The 10,428-nt window shown below is 42.8% G+C and overlaps 1 protein-coding gene across 1 annotated transcript; it reads right to left on the bottom strand.

Moving 5' to 3' along the window:
* Positions 1–4,821: 4,821 nt before the first annotated feature.
* LOC310822432 (uncharacterized protein) lies at positions 4,822–9,448 on the bottom strand (the record flags this gene model as incomplete). The annotated part of the gene is made up of 10 exons (XM_083694770.1): positions 4,822–5,031; positions 5,112–5,194; positions 6,324–6,379; positions 6,649–6,795; positions 7,117–7,258; positions 7,554–7,734; positions 7,907–8,045; positions 8,315–8,452; positions 8,690–8,892; positions 9,323–9,448. The coding sequence occupies 10 exons, from the start codon at positions 9,446–9,448 to the stop codon at positions 4,951–4,953; spliced, it is 1,296 nt and encodes a 431-aa protein (XP_083550896.1). The 3' UTR covers positions 4,822–4,950.
* Positions 9,449–10,428: the final 980 nt, after the last annotated feature.

The raw sequence follows: 10,428 nt of genomic DNA, 5'->3' as shown, positions 1-10,428 counted from the left end.
TCACTCACCCCTCTCCTCTTCTCTCCTCTCCTTTCCTGTCCTCTTCTCCTTTGCTCTCCTGCCCTCTTCTCTTCTCTCCTCTCCTCTTCTCTCCTCTCCTGCCCTCTCCTCTCTTCTCCTATTCTGTCCTCTCCTCTCCCAATGCCCAGAACGTTACGTGGTTTGTATCATACAATAATGCTTATACATAATTTCCTGTATTCATGCTTATGTCGTCTTATATATGAATATTCATAACAATGGGCAAGAAAATGGTCAACCAGATCATATGACATTCATGAAGGTGTCTCTGGCAGCTGACACCTGGTCCTCCTCTGTGTGGAGTAGAGCTCCTCCTCCTTCCCAGATGCCACTGTCTTCTCTGCCATCTGGCTGAAGCCTCTATAATCAGAGAAGAGAGGAGAGGAGAGGAGAGGAGAGGAGAGGAGAGGAGAGGAGAGGAGAAGAGAGGAGAGGAGAGGAGAGGAGAGGAGAGGAGAGGAGAGGAGAGGAGAGAGGATGATCCCTAATCAACCTCTGGCCTCTACTCCCAACCTCTTCATATAGATCGGAAAGACTTGTGAGATAGGTATAGGCAATATAATAGTACTCCCACCATTGATTTAAATTGAAATATATTGAAAATCTAAAATATAAGACGACACTCAAGAATGTTAAAATGAAGCGACATGTTTCCACACTTCAAAATCAGTAATTTTATGGACAATGATTTATCTAGTCAGACATAACAAAGTGTGACTGCTCATTAGTCCCTATGTATTCCTGTTGGTTCCTATGATGCTATTACTGTTCAGGGAGAAACCAAGGACAGTCGGGGGTGGGGTGGGGTGGCGGGGGGGGGGGATACACTGTTCCACGATACACTGTTCCACCTATCACAGCTGCACAAGCCATCCTCAAGGGCTGATGGGTAATTCCCATGATTCTTGTGGAGGCTAAGCTGGTCCTGTGGGCCATCGGATATGTGGTGGCAGCAATGCTGGTGGGTGTATGTGTATATATATGTGTGTGTGTGTGTGTGTGTGTGTGTGTGTGTGTGTGTGTCTGTGTGTGTGTGTGTGTGTGTGTGTGTGTGTGTGTGTGTGTGTGTGTGTGTGTGTGTGTGTGTGTGTGTGTGTGTGTGTGTGAGGACTGAAGGATGGAGATAAGAGTGCCGGCCTCGTCTGGCTCTTGTCACTAATCCCGGAAGGCGAGAAAGTGGCCGACGATCCTGTGTCATTCCCTGATATCCCAGCCTGTTCCGATTCTACGGTATCCAAACGCTGCCCTTGTAAGGATGGGACTCAGTGCTGTGCATTTTAATGAGGGGAAGAGATGGCAACAGGGTGTGCTTGTGCATTTGGTAGCAATTTTAGACTGACCGGGAAGAGGGGGATGCTAACAAAATGAATCACACTCACTTATATCTGCCATTTAGCTGACGCTTTTATCCAAAGCGGCTTACATTGCAGTGGGTGCATATATTTCTCAGTATATATGGTCCCAGCGGCAATCAAACCCAAAACCTTAGCGTTGTTAACGCCATGCTCTACCAACTGAGCCACAGAGGGCCACTTAAGTAGGCTACTGACTATGCAGACCAGCATGTCATTAAATTAGCTCTGAATGCAGTGTACGAACCAGAGGTTCATGGAGGCACTCTCAAACAAAGGTCTAGGTGAAGTAGCTAACAGTGTATGTCAACTGGAAACTGATGCAAAAAAATAAACAGTAAAGAACACAAACCCAATTGAGTGAGGCACTGACTATTGGAAAATTCTACACTTGATTAACAAATGAAAGAAAAGGAAATTCCTGAAGAAACTTAGTGGGCTTACAAGGTCTTATTTTGGTAGTTGATCAAATTAAAAGATGGTTTGGACTATAAATAGTCTGCTAGATGGATAGATAGATAGATAGATAGATAGATAGATAGATAGATAGATAGATGGATAGATAGATAGATAGATAGATAGATAGATAGATAGAGAGGGAGTGTAAATGTGCTTAATGTTTAAATCTGTATAGAAGTTATTTAAGTAGAGTCAGTCTACACATTTTAAAGTTGAATTTAGGCGTCAAGCATAAAATATGAAGAAGTGGATACATCTTTTAAATGTCCCCATTCAGAGCAAATGGCCAAAAGTATAAATGCTATGAAAAATATTTTTTCAAGCAACTCAGGTTACACAAGTAACACCTGGGCATTTAAAGGTTGATTTGAAGGTAACACAGTAGGTTAAGCAAAAAGTGTAAATAGTACCAAAAGTCTGAATGGAAGTTCTTTAAGTGAAGTCAGTCTACACAGATAGATAGATAGATAGATAGATAGATAGATAGATAGATAGATAGACGTGCTCAAGCAAACACACATGCATGCACGCACACACATACCAGTTAACCCACTCAGTTATATATTACAACTTTAGTATCACACTTAAACAACAACTACCAAGCTACACCAAACCAAGCTCTTTTTCTATAACCACATTACACCCATATGCCAATTTAATGCAAACCCTCTGGTAGTGTAGTTTCCAAATTGATGATTTGAAAAAAAAAAGAAGGAAAATGGTCCTCCAAAGTCAGATTCATTTGAATAAATGAATAATTTAGAGCAGAAAGGATTTGGGGGACCCTTAAATTGTAAAAAAAAACCAAAAAACTATTTTTCATAAATTCATAATTCATAAGTTGAGCGCAGAGGGATGTCGGGTGCAGGGCTAGACATGTTCAGAGGGGTGAGCAATGGGTGGTGGGGGGATAGAGGGCCTCCTCTAAAGGCTGCTCAGAGAACCAGAAAATGTGCATCTCCTCTCCCTTCCTCTCCCCTCTCCTCCCCTCCTCTCCTCCTCCCCTCCTCTCCTCGCAGCGTGTTACTGGAAGTCTTCCTCCCTAGATCATTTGAATAGTTAATGAAGAGAAAAAGAAACAGACCCAAAAAGTAAACAATTAAAGTTTCATCAAAGGTTATCGCGTCATTATGGTTATACAGCCACATGTGAGTCTGTGATATTTTATGAAAGGGAGCTTCAGGCACTCTGGAGTAAATTGGGCCACTCTCTGTAGCTGGGTCCCATCTCTAACTCGCTTCATTATCCTGCTGTACTATACAGACAATGAGAACGCCCAGCCTCAACTTAGCTCAGACGATGAGCTCATTTCCTTTCATTAGAACACCACAGGCTTATTACAACGATGAGGTTTTCATTACAGCAGACACTTGTGATTTTCTAACCATTACCATACAATGTACCTGAGAACGTAATGGGGGGGAGGGAGGGGGGGGGGGGGGGGGGCGGATGGTAAAAGGATAATCAGTGTCTATTGTTCCTGTTGTTTATACCTATTTATTCCCGTACTCAATCCATTGATCAGCCCGAATGGTTCATTACAACAGGGTAGGACATGACTGACATGTCGAGGGAAGAGAGGGTCGGTGGGAGCATGTGGCAGACAAAGAGGGGGAGGGAGAGAGAGAACATGGGAAAGGAAGAAGAAAAGGAGGAAGAAATGAGAGGATTAGAGGAGGGAGAGAAGACTCAGACCGAGAGACCATCACATTACTGAGGCAGAGGCCAAATGAGATGGTGACTTCACTGCATCTCACCAGAGTAGCTTGTCCTCTTCTGGACATTGTCTTAGGTCAGATAGAACCACTCCACGGGGCCATCATCTAATAAGAGTGACACCACCTGTTGGAGGGGCGGAAAAAAAGAACATCAGTCAGTTACAGCAGCGTAGAGTAAGCCCTAAACTCCTCACCCTGCCGCTAGATAGGCTTCTCAGCCGAAGGAGCCTGAGCGCTTCGCTAAAACGCCGCCAAGCAGAAACTTACAAAGCAATAGGACACAGCCTGGGGAGAGATTGGAAGCTGTCTGGGGAAGAAGTCGGAAGCCAATTACTTTTGGATAAGTTTGACGTCAGCTGAAATATGTTTCTCAATTGTTTAACCTTTCTTCTCCTCCTTGTCTCCTTCGTGGACGCACTGATCTGAAAACATACAGGATGGTGAAAGCAATACATAAGAGGCCAACAGTACAAGAGTGTGCTGTGATTTCCTGTACTGTTGTTTTACATCAGTGTGGATGAGGAAAGGAAGCCACTGATGACTATAAGAGGTGCAGTCTTGTTTTATAATGCAGCTGGTTTCAGCCTGTCAGCAGTAATACATCACACTAATGGCAGTAGCCCAATACTGTCTGTCTCACACAATCTGCATCTGCTTAGGGACCATTAGAATATGTTCTTTTTCTCTCTTTTTCTGTGTGTGTGTGTGTGTATGAAAGAGAGAGTGAGTGTGTGTGTGTGTGTGAGAGAGAGAGAGAGAGAGTGTGTGTGTGTGTGTGTGTGTGTGTGTGTGTGTGTGTGTGTGTCTGTACGCCTCAGCTCCTCTCAGCAGGGAGTGTGAAGAGGTATTGATTTTTTGTCTAGAAAAAAGGAAACCGGTACATAGTGCCATCCTCCGGAGTGCCAAAAGGTACAGAGTGTCATCTCCACTGCACCAAAAGATTCTCAGGGTGGGTTCTCACATATTTTCTTTTCTTTTCTTTATTGTTGTGTAGTTTTGAGATTAAGGAGTGACCCCATGGAGAGCAATGCTACCGCATTGGCTCTCTCTCTCTATCTACTGTAAGTCTGTCTGTCTGTCTGTCTGTCTGTCTGTTTCTCTTTCTTTCTATATCCCTCTGTTCATTTCCATCTCTATTCCTCTATGCTCTATCACTCTGTCATACTCACACATATTTTCCTTTCTCTCCTTCTGTGGCACACAAACTAATGATAAGTAATCTTACAATTAGTCATTGGGTAAAAAATAAAGTAGTTACAACCAGACATGTAATTATTTTTAATGGCAGCACTATTACTGTATACAGGTAATAACTCTTCCACACAATATTACAGCAACAGCTCTGGAAGCAGAACCTGGAAAATATTCAAACTGAATTGAACAGAATTCCTCTTCCTCCCTCAGGGGCTGATCTCTTGAGTGGCTCTCAGGCTTAGTGTGAATTCCCCTGGTAGCCCTCTCCTGATCAGTTCCTCACGGAGCTGAAGAGAGAACACAGAGGTGCTGGTTGGAGGAGACTTGAGGAGTATGAAGCTGTCTGATCTGACAGTGTCACACTGACCTGCGGTAAGACCACATCTCTGATGTAAGCATCTGTTTGTGGAGTCAGAGAGGAGAGACTCACCCTCAATCCAACTACAATTCCTGTGGATATACAACATTATTACACATAAAACACATACACACACACACGCTCTCTCTTTCACTCACACACTCACACACACACACACACACACACACACACACGCACGCATGCACACCCCCATATTTAATGTGTATACGGTATTCAAAAACATCTTATCTTTACACAGAAGTTACTTACTGGGCCCATCACTTGTGATAGTATTTCCCACTTCATTGGTTGTTGGAGCGATGGTTGGAATTGGAGTAGTAAGGTATTTAGTAGTTGTGTGTGCCTGGGTGGTTGTGAGCTGGGTGGTTGAATGGGTGATAGTCACAGATGTAGTTGTTAAAGTGGATAAAACAGGTGTGGTTGTGAGTATTGTTGTCTGAGCAGGAGTGGTTGTAGGTTTGACTGTAGTTGTGAGTGTTGTCGTCAGAGTAGGACTGGTTGTAGGTTTGGCTGTAGTTGTGAGTATTGTCGTCAGAGTAGGACTGGTTGTAGGTTTGGCTGTAGTTGTGAGTATTGTTGTTTGGGCAGGAGTGGCTGTAGGTTTGGCTGTAGTTGTGAGTATTGTTGTCTGGGCAGGAGTGGTTGTAGGTTTGGCTGTAGTTGTGAGTATTGTTGTTTGGGCAGGAGTGGTTGTAGGTTTGGCTGTAGTTGTGAGTATTGTTGTCTGGGCAGGAGTGGCTGTAGGTTTGGCTGTAGTTGTGAGTATTGTCGTCAGAGTAGGACTGGTTGTAGGTTTGGCTGTAGTTGTGAGTATTGTTGTCTGGGCAGGAGTGGCTGTAGGTTTGGCTGTAGTTGTAAGTATTGTTGTCTGGGCAGGAGTGGTTGTAGGTTTGGCTGTAGTTGTAAGTATTGTTGTCTGGGCAGGAGTGGTTGTAGGTTTGGCTGTAGTTGTGAGTATTGTTGTTTGGGCAGGAGTGGTTGTAGGTTTGGCTGTAGTTGTGAGTATTGTTGTCTGGGCAGGAGTGGCTGTTGGTTTGGCTGTAGTTGTGAGTATTGTCGTCTGGGCAGGAGTGGTTGTAGGTTTGGCTGTAGTTGCAATTGCTGTAGAACACAGACACATTGATTGATCTTAAAGAGTGAGAATCAGCACACCAGGAAGGGAATGGATATGCAGGAGGAAGTATTATATACTGGACGCACCACTTGGGTTTCCAACGCTGACAATGACACATCGTAGCTCAGACTGATACTTAGAACTGAAATGATGAACATATGTGAAATTTGATCATTTAGACACAGTATTCAACACAGATTCTGAAAACAAACCACACACAGTTGAAACTATGCAGTTGTTGAAAAGAGTGGCCCTTTAGAACAATCAAAACATTGCTATTCTTACTGTGTGGCCTGCTGTTGCTAGTTTCCAGTGATTTTACCCTCACTGACTCAATGGAAGTCATCAATTTTTAATCAGTGGGATTAAAGGAAGACCTATACAAATTGGGGTACGTTTATGGGGACTCACCTGCCATCCACTCCTTGAGCGATGAAGCAGATGGGATGGTGCTCTCCGTCCTCTGCCTCTGTGGGCGTCCATCTTAAGACATACACTCCCAAGGCAGTCCTGTTCTCTGTTATGTTTTGAGGACCACTGACCAGCAAGTCAGAAACCCTTAGAAGCACAAAAATATAACACTGTTAACATTTAATTGCAGCCTGACCACCATGTTTTTGTATTCATCAAGCATAATGAAACGTTATTGCTTACACCCATCCATTACTTTCAGATGTACACAAAGTGATCGAGGCATTGCTTTCGGACAGATAGCATGACTCTGTTACACTGAGTTCTACGCTAATAGTTCAGACGAGGTGCTAGAATGACAACACCTGGCGTAAGACAATAGGGATGGAGGATGATTTGGCATTGGGTAGATATAACATGCACTCTATGGGCAGTGCTGCCACCCAGTGGTGAATAATAGTGTCTCACGTTGAGTTAGTGGCCTCTGCCCAGACAGTGATTTCCAGTGTCTGGTTGACTGGGGTGTACAGCAGAGCTCCGTTCGCTGGAGTCGGGTGCAGGAACCTGGGGAGATACTCCCCCTCTGTACAGGAGGTCACAGAGACATCCACTGGAAGCCAGTAAGACTAGGTTAGTGAAATACTGTGCATATGGATCTGATACCATGATATGATACCCCAAAGTGCCTATTACTGTATGCTGTAGGGTTGGCAACTCTGTACAAAACATATCCTGTATACTGATTTTTCAATTCACTGAATCGATTTAACTTTACTTTCATTAAGTGGCTGCAATAGTGACTGACTCCACCCTTTCAGCATTGGGCATTTTGCTAGTCATATGAGTCAAAAGTGGCAGATAACATTGTTGAACTGCGTGTTGCACGTTAAATATTTTTTATCTACCTGTCACTCCAAAGTGTACTGGCAGTTTGCTGAGTGGGTCGACTGAGGGGTTCCTGAGAGACTGGGAGCCATTGGTGTAGGTGAGGTTGATGGGCTGAGTTGGGAAGTCCTCCATCATCAGCTGAACAACATAACTGGCAGGATTAGATACATTGGGCCGAAACGATAAAGTGCAGGACCGCTATGGGAGAGGAATGGAGACAAAAAAGACGAATAGGTGTTTAGCTATTTATTTTACTCTTACTGTAGCCATCCAAAAGAGGGCTTGAATAACAGCAGGGTAACTCTTATACTATAATGACTCAGCTTGGGGTCATGGCAGCACATTTCTCTGTGGTTGGCTGGATACTCACTACTTGCAGTGTGAAAATAACAGGAGGGGTACATTGTGCACACTCATGGTTCTTTGACTCTGCAAATCTGCATTTGACCTGGTCTCCATCTGGGTCATAGGCCAACAGTTTGTAATCTCTTGGACAATTTATAGGAACACTGGAGGAGAGAGAGAGAGAGAGAGAGAGAGAGAGAGAGAGAGAGAGATGTCACTCTATGACAGATGATTGTGTGGATTTGTTTGTAATTGGGTAAACTACAGGCCAAAAGAGAAAAGACTGTAGGATACGTGAATAGAGAAAAGACTGTAGGATACGTGAATAGAGAAAAGACTGTAGGATACGTGAATAGAGAAAAGACTGTAGGATACGTGAATAGAGAAAAGACTGTAGGATACGTGAATAGAGAAAAGACTGTAGGATACTTACCGTAATAGAGGTAAGATGGTGGTCTGTGGCGATCGGTTAGCTGTCCCTGTGTCAGACCTGACCCCAAGATCCACAAGAGTACGTAGCTCCCAATTTTGAACATTATCAGCATTGACTATCCAATTTCCCCCCTGAAAGCTGTAATGACAGATGAGATGATGAGATCAAGGAAAAGGTTACATTACTGTCATCTTACTTACTTCTTAACACTGATTTTGCATTAAATACTTTATTTTAGTTGGTTACAGTATACATTGTATGGTACCTGCACCATGCCTGTATTGTGTTGTTTAGATTATTACTGTTGCCAAAGATATTGCCCAGAAAAGGGATAACATAGAGCTCACCACTTTTTGTCTTTATCATTATTCTCACCTCAGTTCAAATGGTGCGTTAGTGGAAACATGTCTAGTCATGACTCCCTCTGTGAGGCACCAGTCCCCAACGGCCCCTCCAGTCCCCAGCACATCTACAATACCAAGCACTAAACTGGTTTGGGTCCCACAGTCCCCACTGGCACAATCCCAGGTGTCTGACTGACTGCATTGATGGAATGCATACTTGTATCGAAGGTCCACCTACAATGATACAGTCTATGTCACATTTGACCATCACTTCAGACACATTTCAAGATTGCTCTCTGTACTGACTGAAACCAAGAAAAGAAAATATCATCGAAAATGATAATCATTTCAAATAGTAACTCTGATACTGAAAGCTTTTTTTTTGATTTTCTAACAATATAGTGATAATACCACAGATCTATCAGCATTACATTATACCTTTACCTTATTATGTTAAATGTTCATATATTGCTGTAGATATTCATTAACTCTGGGTGCAACAAGAATCCATTTCCGTTTTCCTGTCATATTAAATGTCTTGTATCTAATATTCCTGTCATATTAAATGTCTAATGTCCTTTATCTTTATCTGTATTTATCTTTATCTTTGAATCTTCTGGAACAAATAAGTTGAAAATGTGTTGTATGGATGCAGAGGTCTTACCCTGAGAGATCCGTCTGTGTTGTTCCCTTTGGGGGTGAAGGTCATGGTTCCCCCATAGAAGTGGGAGGCCCAGGAGCTGGAGACCAGCAGCAACAGCAGCAGCAACAGCAGCGGGGACGGAAACATGGTGTCTGTGTGACTTCTGAAGAAAGACTCTGCTTTTTACACACAAACAAACACGCACACACGCACACATTGTGTCAGGAATGCATTGTACCAAGCATACACGCACACACACATGGAAATACATTGTAATTTCACTCTGAGTAAGGAGGAGGAACACTGGAATGAGGATGAGGTTTTATACTGTAGCTCTGCTTACATGGAAACTTAAGATTAGATTAGATTCAACTTTATTGTCATTGTGCAGAGTACAAGTACAGAGACAACGAAATGAAGTTAGCGTCTAACCAGAAGTGCAAAAAAGTGCAGTGTGAACAATATATACAGGTAGTGCAGTATATGAGCAGTATAAGTAGTGCAGTATAAGTATAAGTATAAGTAGTGCAGTGTAGCAGTATATGTATTAACAGTAACATTATAAGCAGAATAAATAGAATGCAGTATGAACAGTATAAGCAGCATATGAGCTGTATAGGCAGTGCAGTGCAGTATAAGCAGTATATAAGTATATATGTATTAACAGTAACATTAAAGCAGAGTAAATATGGAATGCAGTATGAACAGTATAAACAGATATGTACAGATATGTGCAGTGTATTAACAGTAGCATTAAAAAAAATAAGGATATGTGCATTATGAACAGTATAGACAGGTATGTACAGAAGAGCAGTAGTATGTAGTATAAAGACATCAGAAGCATAGATCTCTCATATATCTTGATCTTGGTTCAGAGCAACAAGGAGAGGCTCACTGACCTGTTTTTTATCATTGGGCGTGACAGACATGGGTTTGTAATCGCCCTGACTCATTCACAAACACAATGTGTCTGTGTAATTCCTATGTAGCAGAGGCGGTTAGAACGTGATGAGTAAGGTTGCCTGAGACCTAAATACTCACAATAGGTCCCTGAGCAAATGCCTATGCTTTAGCTTAGCGTGCTAAAGTGGCTCATTGGTAGGTGGATATTTAATCCCAGACTAGTT

The sequence above is a fragment of the Argentina silus genome (genome assembly GCF_951799395.1).
Source record: "Argentina silus genome assembly, chromosome: 2".
Taxonomy (NCBI): domain Eukaryota; kingdom Metazoa; phylum Chordata; class Actinopteri; order Argentiniformes; family Argentinidae; genus Argentina; species Argentina silus.
This window is presented reverse-complemented; position numbering and strand designations above follow the sequence as displayed.